Source organism: Chelonoidis abingdonii, chromosome 2 (genome assembly GCF_003597395.2).
Source record: "Chelonoidis abingdonii isolate Lonesome George chromosome 2, CheloAbing_2.0, whole genome shotgun sequence".
Taxonomy (NCBI): domain Eukaryota; kingdom Metazoa; phylum Chordata; order Testudines; family Testudinidae; genus Chelonoidis; species Chelonoidis abingdonii.
The window spans coordinates 239,699,090-239,716,433 of record NC_133770.1 but is presented as its reverse complement, the minus strand read 5'-3'; the positions used below and the strand labels follow the sequence as shown (position 1 = coordinate 239,716,433).

The 17,344-nt window shown below is 44.1% G+C and overlaps 1 protein-coding gene across 6 annotated transcripts in view; it reads left to right on the top strand.

The window, feature by feature from the left end:
* Positions 1 to 17,344, top strand: part of ARFGEF1 (ARF guanine nucleotide exchange factor 1) — a 195,764-nt gene that overhangs the window by 98,402 nt on the left and 80,018 nt on the right. For all 6 annotated transcript variants that reach the window (XR_012655356.1, XM_032805003.2, XM_032805004.2 and 3 more), the window contains 3 exons: positions 56 to 228; positions 1,556 to 1,689; positions 13,749 to 13,983. Coding sequence is in view for 5 of the 6 variants with exons in the window: in XM_032805003.2 (XP_032660894.1) it covers positions 56 to 228; positions 1,556 to 1,689; positions 13,749 to 13,983 (542 nt within the window). In the remaining variant the exon portion in view is untranslated. The remainder of the gene's footprint in view (positions 1 to 55; positions 229 to 1,555; positions 1,690 to 13,748; positions 13,984 to 17,344) is intronic.

Sequence of the window (17,344 nt, the reverse complement as noted above, 5' to 3'; positions counted from 1 at the left end):
AATATTGTATATTTTTGCATGATATTTTGCTTTTTACCTTTTTTTCCCCCATTAGATGTAGAAGGAACTGCTGAAAGTGGAAGTGCTGATGGCACAATTGGAACTTTAGAAGATGGCAGTGACAGTGAAAATATTCAGGCAAATGGAATTCCAGGGACTCCAATCTCTGTTGCATATACACCATCTCTACCTGATGACAGGTTATCTGTCTCTTCCAATGACACTCAGGTAAAAAGAAAGAAATGTTGAAGCATGTAAAGAAAATACTAATCAGTTTCTTTTTTTATTATTAATAATAATCTGTTTATCTTACATTTGTGTAGACAATGTCTTAATATAATTGTATAAAATAAATCACTATTAAAGGAGTCTCAGGCATTTTTTTTTTTAATGTACTGTATTCCTCTTAGACTGCTATTTAAGACTTTTGCAAGCAAGTTACATGCAGGGCAGCAAACATTTTCACTATAGAAGGTAGATGCTCAAATTATAACACAGAATTTAATTTTCTTTGGATTTATATAAATGCCTAAAAGGACACCTATCTGTATGTACTAGGGTGCTTCTTCCATAACATAAAAATAACTTCAGAACCCATTGCCAATTCTCCCTTGTTTTCAAATGTCTGTTTAAAAAAACAAAACAAACTCCCCCTGCACCTTACAGGTTGCCCTAATGGTAATGATTTAAGCTATGCCATACCTTTATATCTAAGATTGGGAGGATTTGATTTTGAATTTTCATTGAAAATAATTATTTTCATGCATTCCTCATTTTCTTAATATTAAGCTTCTGTAATAGCAAGAAATAAAAGCTCTCTTCCTATCTTGCATTGAGATCTGGCAACATGAATCCCTGCACGTGTGTAGAATCCCATTGGCTTCAAAAAACACGCTGCATGGGCACAGAGGTCTGTACTGGCAGTTTATTACCAATGTGTACTAGTTTAAAATATAGTCTTTCCAACCCTAATTATGCTTTCATGTTTCAAGAGATGCTGTTATCTTTCCTCTACAGAAGTGATGATGGCATTTATAGCATCACCAGAAGTTGGTAAATAGAAAAAAGTGAATATTTTATTCTAAAAGTTTTTGCCATTCACCATATATAAAGACTATAACAATACATTATAAATTATGCCATGGCATTATGGCTGTGTAAATATTCTTATGTAACCCATTGGTATAATTATAGTTGAGGTTACCATTTCTTTGCTTTGTAAAAGTTATTTTCTAGGAGCCCTGAGTGAGGGCAGTATGGTCTCAGTTGTCATCTATAAATTGAAACTGTCCACACTTTACTGATTGGCTCTGACTTTAAGCGTCACCAGTGAAGATGTAACTTTACTGAGTTGGCACTTTTATTAATGTTGTATTCAGGTCTGTTTTAACTGAATTGCCAAACTAAATTTTTAAAACTTAGTCTGGAAACCTTAAATTACATTTAAAATTTGATTGTATTTGTTCAATATCATAAATTATCGTTACTAGGAGGTAGGGATTTCCCTACACACTGCTAATGCAAATGGAATTCTGAAATATGTTAACTTCTTTAGGAATCTGGAAATTCTTCAGGACCTACGCCTGGTGCTAAGTTTTCCCACATTTTACAAAAGGATGCCTTCCTAGTATTCAGGTCACTGTGTAAACTCTCTATGAAGCCACTGTCAGATGGGCCACCAGATCCAAAGTAAGTCAGCATGATTTTCTTTTATGAAAATACTTAGATGCTAAAAAATAAAAATAAACACAAATGATAAGGGTCTTCTGCTGTTGAGAAACAAATAGTTAGCAATTTTGACAGAAAAGCCACATAATCTGAAAGTTTCCACTGAGCTGTACTTTATTTTTAGTATATCTTTTATATATTAAATGGCAGCATCTCTCTTTCTGCTCTGTTCTCTGGTAAGTTTAAACTACTTTACATGATTTATAAGCCTGTGCTTTTCTATCTAGTCATTATTTTATCAGTAAACTAAGTCATCACTTTTTAATTACAAACCACTTCCAAGCTATAAAGTCCAATGTTTGATTAAAGGCTTTTAAATATTTGATAACTTTTTAATGTATGATGACTGAAAGACTAATATTTTACTTGTAAGTTTATTTTCTGTTACTCTTTCTAGATTGTCGCAACTTGTGAACAGTATTGCTTTCCCCAGACAGTAGAAAGGAAAATAAACTAATCAAAATCCAGATTGTTCTCTGAGAATGAGGGCCTAAGATTCTCTAAGGAGTACTTTCACTACAGTTCTTCAAATAGTGTCCTTTTGTGCACAAACCCATGTATTCTTGGTTGGAGATTTTCATCAGTAGTGTCTGCAGCGCTGCACCTGTGCCGTAGACATCCTCATTCTGTGGTACAAAGGTGCGTAGAGAGGAGATGAATCCATTGTAATTCCTTTTTTTTTTTTTTTTTTTTTTTTTAAACTCTGACCTTGGTCCATGGCCTCAAGGACAGATTATGCCCAAGACCCTGGGTGTCAAACCTTGCCAGACCTGCTATAGATCTTCCCTTCACAACAACAGTCATTCAAGTGGCCTTCGCTGCCTGGGGGAGACTCATGGCTACTCCTAATGCAAGATCTGCTCAGGCTTAAAAGCAGATGTAAGAAATTGAGGGAAGACAAACTGGAGTACCTGGTGATGGAGTGCTCTCTGAGATCCATGGGTCTGATTCATCCTCCATACTTTGGATCTGATTGCTCACAGAACCCTGGTGACTATCTTTGGTGTGACAGTGGGGCCCTTCACAACTATCAAAATCAACAAAGAGTCTTGTAGCACCTTATAGACTAACAGAAGTATTGGAGCATAAGGTTTTGTGGGTGAATACTCACTTCGTCAGACGTATTCACCCACAAAAGCTTATGCTCCAGTACTTCTGTTAGTCTATAAGGTGCCACAGGACTCTGTCACTTTTTACAGATCCAGACTAACACGGCTACCCCTCTGATACATCACAACTATCTAGACCCTCAAAGAAGAAAAGACCCCTTTCTCCAGAATCGGAAGAGAGAAAGGGAAAGTCGCCCCTTTGGTCTGGGTCTTAGGAGACCTTGCATCCCAATGTGGGTAGCAGTGAGATTCCCATCTCCTCCGGTACCATGACTCCAGCATCAGCTAAGAAGACCATGCCATGTACTGAGAAGCTGTCAGGTAAACAACCTAGACAGGCTGTGGCATCCACACTGAACGCAGTGTCTGTGAAACACAAGGACTCCAGAGCTCAGCTGGAATAGTCATCAGCACCATCTTCTGTAGCAAGATATGAAAAGCACACGGATTGCACTTCAGTGCTGTCTCCAGTACCACCTGGCATAATGACGCCTGAGAGACCCACCTAGAGTCCCCACCACATTCTATTCTACACCTCCTATTCCATGAGGACCTTCGAATCCTGGAAGAGCCTGAATCACCATTACAGAGAATTGTTGAGACACACTCTCCGCCAGTGCCAGCCCACCTCCCAAAGCATAGGTACCATATGGTCCTACTATCGTCAGTGGTGACTCATCCTCTGATGCCAATGCAGACCCCCGCCCCACACACGTTCTTTGAGGGTATAGAGAGACATTTCCAGCTGGTATCATTCTCTTGTACCGTCCCATCAGCTATCAAGCTGTGGTACCAGTGACATTGCAGGATCTCTTTCAGAATCTGAGGCCGACTTGACCACTGGTAATGGCACCACTTGCCCCTCCAGCAGACCACAGGATGACAAGTCATCCAATTCTAAGGTGTCTATACATGGTTCCTCTATTTTTTCAACCTTCCTTCCTTGAAGTACACTCTGAGTACACCCGGCAACCCTGGCAAGTCAACCTTGGGGTCCTGACCCTTTCCTTATGCCCCATGACAGTCAGCTTATTGGAACCTGTGGGCCCCTTATAGTAACCAGTTCTACAGGGTCGCATCTCATAAGAGCGCATCAGGAGTAACAGCCCATTACCCTTTAGTCTTGCTCCACAGCAGGATCTTACACATGAGCTAGAACCAGATGAGGAAGAAGAAACACCACCTTCCACAAATCCTCCTCCTCACCAGCTGAGTTGGTCATACCACTCCCACCATCTTACAGATCCTAGTCTTTTTATGTGCTGACTCTGTACAATGATGGAACTGGTGCATATCACACCACATACCGATCTTAGTTGTTTATCTACCAGGACTACAGAAGACAGTGGCATACTTCCTCAGCAGGCATGTCTGCATCGACCACGAATGGGAACTGAACAAGGTATTCAGAGAGCTATATCTTACCATCTACAGATAGACCTCTTTGTGACTTCATCCAATTTGAAAGTGCAGGCGATTCTTCTTGAGAGGAGGGCACAGTTGCAACTTGATGGGAGATGCCATAGTCATTCCTTGGCCTTGTGTATGGCTGTATTCTTATTCTCAATGCCTTTACAGCTCAAAGTGCTAAACAAAATGAAACAAGAAAATTTAGTAGCCATCCTCATAGTTAGACAGCACTAGGCCCTGTACAAGGGTTTGCCGGGGCTCGGCCCCCTCCGAGGCGGCAGGGAGCCATACTGGCTCACTAGCCGCAGTTGATGGTTGGGGAATTAGTCTGTTCGTGGGGTCTTCCTCGGTAGCCCTGGTGGTAACTGGAACGAACACCGTAAGCCCAGGCCCTGGGTCAGGGTGGGGCAGTGCAGAGTCAAACTCAGGCCCTCAGTCAATAGTAGGCCCCAAGCCTCCAAAGGCCTGTGAGAGGGGGAGACTGCCACCCAACTCTTGAGTGGCAGGGGGGATACAGGCCCTCCCTGTCCACTGTGTCCCAGCCCGGGGCCCTCTCAGTGGCAGAAGACCCGCTGCTTAGTCAGTGGGGATCCTGGCTGCAAGATACTGACATGGGCTCTGGCATTGCTGCAGCCAGACTAGGGTCAGCTGGCCCTGGGCTACTTCCAGACTCCCCCTCGGTTAGTACCTGGGTCAGGATGGTGTCCTCTGGAGGGTCAAGCACCATAGGTTCCTCAGGGTAGTGGGTGAGGTGGCAGGCCTGGCAACTCCTCCGGGTAGTGGGCGCAGGGCAAGTCAGGCCAGTCCTGGCCTGCAGCTTGGGCCGTGGGAGTTTCCCAGTTGCAGGCTAGACTGAAGACATCTGGTCTCTCTGGCAGCTGGGGCCTTATCGAGCTCTGAGGGCGAGCCTTTATACTTCCGGGTCGCTGCCTGACCCACTAAGGGATGGGCTTAGAGCTCCCTAGCTCCACCCACTTTGGCATCCAGATGGGCTCGGCACCCTCCATGGTGGCGGGTAGCCACACCACCTCACTACAGGCCCTGTTAGGGCTTCATCCAGGCATTTCATCTTGATTACAGAACAAATGAAATGACATCCAGTTTCCACCCAAAGATTGTCCAAACAAGTTCTAGGATGCAACTTAACCTGTTAAGATGCCTCAGGGGCGTGCCCCCCTCTAAGGGTGATTCCTTATTCCACCAGAGCTCAATCTACCTATGCAGCCACCTGGTCTGTGATGTGCTCATTTTCCCAGCATTATGTTCTTGTGCCTGCTTCCAAAGCTGGACATAGCTTTTGATGATGCTGTTCTATGGACTATACTAAATCCTCCTCCTCCTCTGTAACTGAGGTGCTTCTCAGCAATCTCCTGATGTGGTGCACCCATGGGGACTTCACTTGAAGAAGGAGGTTGCCTTGTGCAGTAACTGGAGTTCTTCGAAGTGTGTGCTTCTATGGTTGCTCCAATGCCTGCTCTCCTTCCCCTCTGCCTTGGAGTCTTTCGAAGGACTTTCCTGGTTTAGAAGGAACCAGAGTGGCGGTGGGTCTATCTCTTCCCTATATACCCTCATAGCGGAGCATGAGGGTGTCTTGGTCATAGGCATGGATCCGCAGACACTGCTGACAAAAAGCTCTGATCAAGAGTGCACGAGTGTGCACCACATCCTGACATGGAGCACCCATAGAGACATGCATCTCGAAGAACTCCAGTGACTGTACAAGGTAAGTAACCTCTCCCTTTAGTGGTTGGAAACAAATTTCTAACCAGCAGAAACCGAGATGATGGAGTTCAGTCTGGTTCCACCCAAAGAATAATCTTCTCCCCTCTTTGATTTTGGCTAGGGTGGGGTATCTAATGAACTGTAAACTGCATATATACTAGTGAGGAAATTTCCTTCTTTTTATTCCTGCTAGATTAGCGTGGTCCTTTGGAGATAGCACAGGGAAGGAATTAACAGAGAACCAGCTGCCAAAGCCTACTTCAGACAAAACTAACCAATACATAAGTTAATGGTTGGGGCGTATATACAAAGATACCCGAGTTAAAGCCTCTACCTATTAAGTTTCTACAGGTCTAGTAGAGTGAACCCTCAATTTCAGAGAGACTTAGTTTTGTTAGAGCAGACTTTTTAACTATATTAGGAGATTAGGGTCTTCACCCATAGGAAAATGTAAGAAATGAGGAGGGGAATATATTAAATAATCTGGACCACCAAGTCTCTTTTATCTCTCATGCTTTCCAAAACCTGAAACACATGCCTGGTGCTTGGGTATTCATTAATATTCTCTTGGCTCCCATTTGACCCCACGTCATGAGTTGCCTTAATCCCATTTCAGTTTATTTTTGCAAATAGCCACAAAAGTTGTGGACCACTGAGCAGCAGAGGGGGTAGAACTGGGAGGGAGTGGACAGTGCACTCCGATGACCCCAGAAGCTAATATATTCGGAGATAAGATTTTTCAAGTTTTGAATAAAGATAAAACAACTATTGACTCATTTAAATGCTTCCTTAGTGTGAATAAGTATTGACCATTCAATAGAGTTTAAAGGGAAGTTGTATAAAAGAAGTGGATTGCCTGTGATGATGAATTCTGAATGCAGCTCTTTAGGGAGAGAAGATGCCCTTGAACAGAGTCAGGAAATGCTGCTACCACTGATATCATAACCTTGGAATAGTCCAGGATACTAGTGATTTCAACTAGTAAAACAATAGTTTGTAGGATCAGAAAAAAGGTTGTAATATTATCTCATCCAGAGTTCTACGATAAGATTCTGGTTATCCATCCCTCAGACTGCATGGTCACTGTATCTGCTATAAAAACTTGACAATGGATTATTAGTGCCCTAGAAATGTATTCAGTCTCCCATCTAAACTAGTCTAGTCCACTGTGTTAACACTTCATCTCTCTAGCAGTGTTCCTAAAGAGCTAGAATGCAGGATATCTGTGGTTTCAATTGTCATTACTTTGCTCTTAGTAATATCTAGATTCAGTTATGTGGCCAGTTTGATTTTGCCCAAAAGGAGATGCTGTTTGTTTGTACTTCAGTTCCATCTAAAACCAAAAAGTTAGAGAAAGTGTACACTCAAGTTGAAGCAAGAAATTACTCATTTTACTTGATCTAAAAGAAATTCTTCACATTGAAGAACTGGCATTGGTAGCAACAAGTCAGTGATACTGTGTTCTTAGTGCCCTGCTGTTCAGTTTGGGCACTTTGACAACCATACCTTAGTTGGCAAGGGAATACATTAGTGGTAGTCTGTCCTGAAAACTTGGAATCAATGATGAACACAAGTGATTGAAAAAAACATGTTTTCAAACTGGCTCAGAGGGCCAGTTGTCATAAGAACTGTTTTCTTTAATCTTAAAGGAAGCCACATGTTGATATTTGAGTTTATCAGACCTTTGTTAGTACAGAACTTCAGTTTTGTAGCTTTGGATATAAATTTTATATCTTCTGGGCATTTGAGTGTCCCCTAGAAAACTGTGTGCTTTTCTTGGAAGAAATAAGTTGGTGTGTTTCTTGTTTTTAGAGCACAGCTACACAGATGAATGAAAATATTTTAAATACTTCTTAACACCATATTAGTTGAAGTGTATGTGCAACCGAAAGGCTTTGATACCTATTAGAAATACCTGTTATACAACAAACTTATCTTTTTTTGTGATTATCTGTTGTGACAAAGTTCCTCCTCTACCTTAGTGGGTCCTGCGCTTATTGGCAGAGTTTCTCACCTCAGTGATCTTCCCCACAGTCTGGATCAACTCCTCCTGTGTCTGATCAGGAGTTGGGAGGTTTGGGGGGAACCCAGGGCTGCCCTCTATTCCGGGTTCCAGCCCAGGGCGCTGTGGATTGCAGCTGTCTATAGTGCCTCTTGTAACAGCCGCATGACAGCTACAACCTCCCGGACCTAGCTTCCCCAGGGTCTCCTCCAAACACCTTCTTTTATCTTCCCACAGGACCGTCCTCGCTGGTGTCTGATAACGCTTGTACTCCTTAGTCCTCCAAGCACACACCCTCTCACCCCCCTCAGCTCCTTGTGCCTCTGCTCCCAGCTCCTCACACCTACTTCCTCTCCTCTGGCTCCCTCCCGCCGACTGGAGTGAGCTCATTTTTAAACACAGGTGCCCTGATTAGCCGCCTTGATTAGCTGCAGGTGATCTAATCAGCTGCTGCCCTAAGTTGGTCTACAGGTTCCTGATTACTCTAGTGCAGCCCCTGCTCTGGTCACTCAGGGAACAGAAAACTACTCATCCAGTGACCAGTATATTTGCCCTCTACCAGACTCCTGTACGCCACTGGTCTGGGTCTGTCACACTATCTATAGGTGTGTGTAGAGAATAAATACTCAGTTCATGGACTTTTTACTGAGCAATTAGTCTGTATTCAGAACTTCATAGATAATATAGCTTCTCCTTTTGGGGTCTAAAACTTCAAAATGTATTTTAGTTTCACATGTCTAGAAGATCTTGCACTGTTAGCTGAATGTTCACTTTTGGATATGTTCCTCAAAGCTGAAGAATACTCAAAGCTTCTGAAGCGGACAGCAAGGAAGTGAGGCCTGCTAAATTACCTGTTGCTTTCCAATGTGAAGTTGTTTGGGCCTGAATTGAAGAATGCTTGCAAAGTCTTCCTTCTTAATCTAGAACTTGAGCTTTTGTGTATTCATGCCATAGGAAGTTTGAAGATCTCGACAGAACCTTGAAGGAACATTTCTTTTCAGGAAAATAAAGGAATCTATTTTCTAAAAACAAAAACAACCGTGACACTTACAAGTGCTCGTTTTTTAAATAAATGATTTTTTTTCAGATTGTCAAAGCAATAAGTTGGAGTAAAGCAGCAGTTCCCAACTTCATTGTAAAGCCACTTGCTTTATTGGTACCTGATCAGAAGCTGCTCTTCAATTGCTCTAATCCAACATTTCTAAAGGTGAAGACACTCCACCAGAAGCATTTAAGAGTTAAATAATCCATGATTTTGGACTACAGAAGTATGAAGTAAAGGAATGAATATCAGTTGAGAACAGCGTTTGGTTTTTGCTCTCCTTGATCTGCATAGATGCCAGAAAGAAAACTTAAATTCTGACATGATTTTTTTTAAACTTTCTGTCTGAGATTAAGAAATGAGGATATCAGTTTACCAAAGGCAGTAATGGGTTAACCTACTCCTGGAGGGCAGCAGTAGCCGCTGAGGCACTTGGAATCCATCCTTTTAATCCACGGAGTCCTTGACCTGCAAATTAGGACGAATTAAGCTCTCTGCGTAGGGTAAATTGAAGGAAATGACATTTGGGACAAAAAGAAACAGCTGCCAAGGCATTCAAAGATGTCCTACGTTTGGAGTAATGCCTGGAATTGATCTCCGGTTCTAAAGCGTTGAAGGCTTGTCAGCCATTTCAAACATGTTTTTAGTGGATAAGATAATTGCAACATTTTAAAAATAAATGATTAGCAGTGTACCTAAAATCACTTTAGAGAATTCTAAAGTAAAAAAAAAAAATGGTTTTGGAAATCAGGTAGTGAAAAAGCAAGACTGGGAACACACATGCAGATATCTCAAGAGAAAATTCCAGTAATGTTTAAAACAAAGAGAAACAACAGAGGAAAAAATAACGAAAATAAACTAAAAACATGTTTACTGAAAAGTAAGTCTTCATGAACATGACCATAGTTGTTGGAGAGGAAGCCTCGTTGTTAAAAGCGCACAAGACTGGGAGTCAAGATCTGGATTCTATTCCTAGCTTTGCCACAGATTTCCTGTCTGATCTTAGACAAGTCATTTGTCTAACTCGTCTTTCGCTGTAGAATGAAATGGAAATACTACTTTTTGTCACAGGGATGTTCTAAAGTTTAATTATTTGGGTGCTAGAGCTAGAAACAGTGACTAGACTTTACTCAGCTCCAGTTGGCTTGGAAGCACATGGGAACCAGTGATTGGATCCATTTGCAACAGACTAGAGACAGTAGAGTGGTACCGGGCCACGTTGTAACACCAGTGTCTCTTAAAGTGAATATAACAAAATTAGTCTCTCTCTTTGCAGAATCTAACAAAATTATTGGTGTTATGGAGCTCAGATGTTTGACTGATAGAACCCTGTACAGTAACTCCCCACTTAACATTGTTTCGATCTTATGTCCCTGCTCAATTACAGAACATGCTCCATTTAAAGTTCTGCAATGCTTTGCTATAACGTCATTTGGCTGCCTGCTTTGTCCACAGCTGGCAGCCCCACTGTCAGCTCCCCTGCGCCCCCCCACCCCACAGCGCCTCCCACCCGCCTGCACACCACGCGGATCAGCACCTTCCGCCTCCTGCTCGTGGCAATCAACTGGCTTGCAGCATTCAGGAGGGAGGGGGGAGGATTGAGGACTCAGCGCGCAGGCTTCCCCTGCCTCCTGAATGCCGCAAACCAGCTGATTGCCGCAGGTAGGAGGCAGGGGAGGGAGAGGGTAGCCTGTGTGCCAAGTCCTCACTCCTCCCCCCTCCTTCCTGCCCCCTGAACACGGCAAGTCAACTGATTGCAGTGGGCAGGAGGGAGGGGAGAGGAGTGAGGATGCGCGCTGTGCCTCGCTCCGCCCCGCTCCCTCCTGCCTCCTGAACACTGCAAGCCAGCTGCTTGCCGCGGGCAGGGAAGGAAGGTGGGAGGAGCAAGGAAGTGGCGTGTGGAGTAAAGGGGGAGGGAAGAAGAGCTGGGTTAAGTAGGGGCTTGGGGGAAGGAGTGGCGTGGGCAGGCTGAGAGATGAGCCCCCCGCCCCTGGTGCTCGCAGAGTAGGGGAAGCTGCCACTGCCGCTGCTGCTGCACAACATGCTTCTCCTAGCCTACAGCACCTTCAGCCTCCTTGCCTGCCTCATTGTCTCCAGTGCCAGTGGGCTGTGCCTGTGTGGGGTAAGGCTGGGGCAACTCCCAACTAAAGTACTGTACTGTATTGCCAAAAAAAAATACCCTTGAACCTAACCCCCCCAATTACATTCATTCTTATGGGGAAATTGGATTCGCTTAACATCATTTCATTTAAAGTCATATTTTTCAGGAACATAACTGCAATGTTAAGTGAGGAGTTACTGAACCATATCTTATGTACCTCCTAGCTCTGACAAATGGCAACTAGCAACAAATATTTCTTCAGTATAAGCCATACTCTCTCAAGTCCATGTTCTTGTTCTCCATGAAAGCTACCTGCTCATTTTTTCTCTCAGACATCCAGAAATAAGGATAAATCTCATATAGCTAAGAGAGAGGCATGCTACAATCCAGGACACTTCATGGATGCCATCACCCTTAAGGGTGCAAATACTCTCTCTTGTTCCTCCCCTCCCCCCAACACAAAAAAAATCTGTTGTTAATCAAACTTTTCTGACATCCATACCTCTAGTTTTAAGACAGCATGCTTCCTCTGTGTATAGCATTAGTTCCCAAGACAATTACCAGAATGTAATTACCACATCAGTCAGGACTTTTAGAGTGACTATTGGAGGAGGTTACTTTTATTTGGCTAGTGCAAAATCCAAATGGGAGTGGTTTTGATTTATTCACACTCGTTGCAATTTGTCCCTTAACTCCCTAAACTGCAGCTGCATCTCCATTATTATATATGGTTGATCAGGGCCCAAGTTTTGTCTTTCTAGTAGTCAGATGTGTTTATCTGAGAAATGAGAATGTGCTATTCTTCGCTCCTAAGAAAATAGTACTTTAAAAACAGTTAAATTTCATTGGGTATCCTGGGATCAGAGGCTTCCCTGCAGTGATTCTTGCTAATGTGCAGAGGGTTAAACTGACTGCCAAACTTGTGAGCATGGAACAGTTTTTCCTCAGGTTATTATGGCAGTGATGGTATGTTATCTCTTTTCTCATTAGCAGTGAACAAAGATTATTTTGTTAGCCCTATATAAGAGTATCATTCTCAAATTGATTTTCCTGTGATTGCATCGGTGGTCCATCGGTCTCCATGCTCTCTGGATCTGTGTTATGCACCTGATAGAAATGGTCCTAAGCTATGCTAGATAATGCACACAGTATTTCAGCAACTACATTTGTTTTTCTCTTATGCCTCTCATCTCTGCTTTACAGAAGAATGTATATAATATAACCTTTTCAAATTTCTTTGAAAAGGCGGATAGCTTCAGAGGTGAAAGTAAGCTGGTATGCCCTGGTGTGGCGTACCAGCAAGAGCCGGTGCACCGTACTGGGACGGTTCGGCTTCCCCAGGTAGCAGTTTAAAGAGCCTGGGGCTCCCAGCAGCAGCTGGAGCCCCAGGCCCTTAAAATTGCCACCAGAGCCCTGCTGTCGGAGTCCTGGGGTAGGTAGAAGCAAGGGAGTCCTGGGCCCCTTAAATAGCTACTGGAGCCCTGGGGTAGCAGCAGCAGCTGGGGACTCCAGCAGCAGTTTAAAGGGCCCAGGGCGGTAGCGGTGGCCGAGTCCTAGGCCCTTCAAAGTGCTGCCAAAGCCCCCGGCTGCCGCTGCTACTCTGGCGGGGGACAGGGAGGGCACTTACTGGTACAGGGTGGGCCGCGACTGGCTCTGACCCCCCCCCCTCCATTCCCGCCCCTTCTGACCGAGGCCCCGCCACTTCTGGGGCCCAGATACGGCCTCAACCCAGCCCCATACCGGTAAATCCCTATTTCTGCTTTCACCCCTGGATAGCTTCCATGGAGATCTTATGGTTGCTGTTTGACTTTTTATTCTTTGTTAGTTTGGGGGGGTGGGGGAGGGTTGGTGATGGATGGGCATTGTTGTAGCTGTTTCCAAAATTGTTCTTCAGTTTTAGTCTGTAATGCAAGTATACTGTTCACACACCCCACTTTGCTATTGCAGCACTTTTGATTAGTGTGCCATTTAGTTTGACTGCTCTTAAGTAGAGCAAGTGGCAGACTGATGATAGGACTTCTGACTATACGTGTATCGTGTACGTGTATAAAGAAAAGTGTGGTGTCAAGTGCTAAGTGGTGAGAAAAAAGCCTAAATAGATCAGGCAGTATATTTGCTGCACAGGGTCCCTTATTCATTTTTCCGTGCTGGAGGAGCATATGGAGAAAAGAAGAATTTGTGGAATTCTGTAACTGTCACTCTTCTCCCCCGTGTCCCCATTTCTGTGAGAAAAAGCCCATCCTCCCAAGCCACTCAGAAGAGAATTCTTTTTCTGTCACTCATGATTAGGAAGTGGGGAGAACAATCCCGTGTCCAGCCCCAAACAGCTATTCAGGAGGGGAGGGGATTGTGTGGATAGATGTAGGTGACAGAGAGAGGGGTGGGTCTGCAAAAGGCTACCATGGGCTTAAACACACTTTTGCCTGATTGAAATGTGCCAAATTGTTGTTGTTTTTTGGAATTAAGATCACCTTTTTTGCTACTTTCTTTAACAAAGTGTTTTTAAACAGCAGCATATTATTTCAAGTACTTGAAACATAAAATAATTGTGTGGCTCACGAAAACTTCCAGAAGCATGTTTTGCACTTGTGACTACAAACTTGTTCATACCTGGTATATATTATTTCATTCTAGGTCTCATGAGCTGCGATCAAAGATTCTTTCATTGCAGTTGCTTCTGTCCATTCTACAGAATGCAGGTCCTGTCTTCAGGACAAATGAGATGTTTATAAATGCTATTAAGCAGTATCTTTGTGTTGCATTGTCCAAGAATGGAGTTTCATCTGTTCCAGAAGTTTTTGAGCTTTCACTTTCCATATTCCTCACACTTCTCTCAAACTTCAAGACACACCTAAAGATGCAGATTGAGGTATGTTATACAATTTTCAGTGACTTCGTTTGCTTTTTAACTGTACCATATTCGTGTAGCTCAATGTTTTTTCTACTTTGGAAACACTGATTTTTTCTAAAATACTGTTTACCAAGTTTCTCTACTGAGTCTGAGCTCCCCAATATGAGAAGATCTGAACCTTCCCACCGCTGCACTCTCCCCCACTCCCCAAAAGCCCTTCTCCCCCAAGGACAAAGGGAGCTATCACTGATAGTATCTTAGCTGTTACTGATAATGCACTTGAAACATCATTCAGGTAGAGCAGATAGGCCAACATTCTGTATGGGAAGTCGTCTGGAATATTTGTAGAAAATATAGATTGAATTTGCATTTCTAATGTATGTGTTTTAAATAATTTAATGTTCAAATCTTAATACTCTGACTCGTTAACTTACCACACAGAAATTACTAGGAAATCCTTTTGGCAGTGGCATGATTAATTTGGAGTGAAAAATGCTTTTGTCACTGATAAAAGATTTGTTCTTTGGTGGCACTTAGATATTATGAAGAAGTTAATTGGTGAAACACCCACATAGCCATTGTGAGTTTTACTATCACGATCGATATAAGCAAAATCACAGATCTAGAAAACAAGAATAAAATCAGAATCCGTGTCACATATAAACGTGAATCCATGGTGCTTTGGGTTCCCCTTAAGGAGAGATTAAGTGTAGTTTGTCACCGTCCTGCTATCCAGAGGTCCCACGGAGGGTCAAATTGATTCCCGTTTTTAAGCACCTATTTCTTGTACCCACCTGTTTTGAAGACAATATTTGATTACATCTTGGACTCTTGTCCATATTTGTTATACCTGCTACCCATTTTTGGGGTTCTGACAATTGTCATAAGCATTTGTGCACATAGAAGATTCTCAATACAATGCAGTTAAGAATGGCTGGCTAAATAAAGCCTTTTCAGTCTAGACAGTTTATCACAAGATATATATATTGCTAATCTTCTGACCCAAGACTACTTAGGCCTTGGCTACACTTGCAAGTTGCAGCGCTGGTGAGGGGGTTACAGCGCTGCAACTTACTCGGTGTCCACACTTACAAAGCTCATCCAGCGCTGCAACTCCCTGTCTGCAGCGCTGGCTGTACTCCTGGTCTGCTACGGGTGTAGCGAATCCAGCGCTGGTGATGCAGCGCTGCTCATCAGGTGTGACACTCACCGACACTGTAATTGGCCTCCAGGGATTGGAGTAACCCATCATACCTTTTCAGCCTCTCTGGTCAACGTTTCACACCCACTCGCCCTGGCTCAGTGACCTCTCCTTTGAATGCCCCGGAATTTAAAAAATCCATTTCTGTTGCCACGAGCGTGGAGCACAATCAAATCAATCAATCAGTGACCATCGGCTTCACGCCCCAACGAAGCCCAAGCATGGAGCACAGCTGACTGCAGGATCTCATCATGTTTGGGGTGAGAACTGTGCAGCACAGCTGCGCCCAAGCCGTAAAATTGATACCTAACGGCAAGATATCAAAGTCAATGCAATACAGGGGCTATGACGGGACGCGTGCAGTGCAGGGCAGTGTAAGGTAAAGGAGCTGCGAGATGCCTACTGCAAAGCACGTCAGGAAAACCACCTCAGGGTGCTGCCCCACGACCTGCCGTTTTTACAAAGACTGGATGCGATACTTGGATTACCCCACTGCCAATCCGAGGATGACGATGGACAGTTCAGAGCCTGGAGAGGAGGGGGAGGGGTAGAGAACCCGAGAGTGAGGCTACTGAGGTTTGAGACTCCAGGAGTCATGCACCAGGAGCTATTTCCAGCCAGGAAGAAGCTAGCCATCGCAGCCGTGGGACTTGTAGTGAGGAACCAGCAGAGAGCCTGTCCCGTAAGAAGCTTTATTATAAGGAGGAAATGTTTGGGAGGAGGGGGGCTATGGCTCCTGCAAGCATGCCTAGATGTGGAATAGCCCATTGAATTGGTCTATCCCCGTCGCGGTAATCTGCTCTGTAATCTCTTCAAATTTCAGCCAGAGCGTGGCAATGCGCTTCCGCAAGTTTATAGGGAGAGCCACCGAGTCCTGTCCCAGTCAGGCTAACGTCGCGCGCCATTGTGCTGTGAGGGATGGGGGGACCATTGCTGACACAGGCAAGCGCGTAGGGACCAGGGCAGAATCCACATAGCTGTAGAAGACCGCTCCGCCTTCCCAGGTAGACCCGGAGCGCGAGATATCGGGAGGTTAAAATTCTGTGGAAAATGCAGGGATACTGTTAAGTGGTATTCCTGTAGCTGCTCTTTGCTTCCCCAAGTCACAGAAAGCCCATGGATTCCAGAGTCAAGCACCCCCCTTCCCAGGGAGCCGCGTGTGCAATGTCTGAGATACCTGCTGTGGCAGATGTGGGTGTAGGGGTCAGTGCTATTCCCTGTAGCTGCTCTTGCTTCCCCAAGTCACAGAAACCCCATGATCCGACATAGCAGTCCCCACCCTCAAGTGAGACGCGTGTGGAAACTCACCATTCTCTCTGCAGCTCGGCCTCGTCTGTCTATGCTCGCAATGTGTAAATGATCTAGAAATAGTCTAAAAACAATACAGCCTGTAGTAAAGTATTCTCTCTGTTTTTTTTAAGTGACCTTGATAACTGCTTCCATCAGCGCAGACTCTGAAAAACTACAGAACTAAGAAAAAACCAAGGAAAATAAGGAGAGCGGTGAAAGAAGTTATGAATCTGTATTCCACTAATGAAAAAAAAAAAAAAAAGATAAAAAAGTGCAAAGACTGAGGAAGAAACAGGAAAAAGAAAAGGCTGCCAAGAGAAGGAATTGGCTACCAAAAGAAGCACAGATCGACTCTAAGCACTCCTGAACGCCACAAGACCTCATGCAGTCAATGCTAGCCATGCAGGCAAGAGCACTACCGTGCCTTCCCCCCATCCCAAAGCTCAACCATGTGCCCACTGCTCCTCAAAACACCCTCTCCCACATCCTAGTCTTACCACACCAGCTGCCCCAACACCCATAACGTCACCTAACAGCCGCTGAAGAACTACGACTTACTATGCACTCAACCCTATCACCATGCCGCATAGAATCCTGAAGTGCAGCAGGCATTGCACACACTCAAGAAGACATATTCAAACCTCTGACTTACTGCTCATCACCCTACCCCCACCCCGTTTTAGGACTGTAATTATTTTAATAAGGAGTTCTTGTCTTTTAAAACAATTTTTATGTTACAAAAAGTGTAACACTGTACCACAGTGAAAAAAGGCACTGCAAATCATTGCAACACTGCACTTCACTCCTGTGAAGCACCCAACATTACTGTGGCTTTCAGCTCAAATTGCTCCTTTAAGGCATCCCAATCCTTGAAGCACTGTGCTGGGC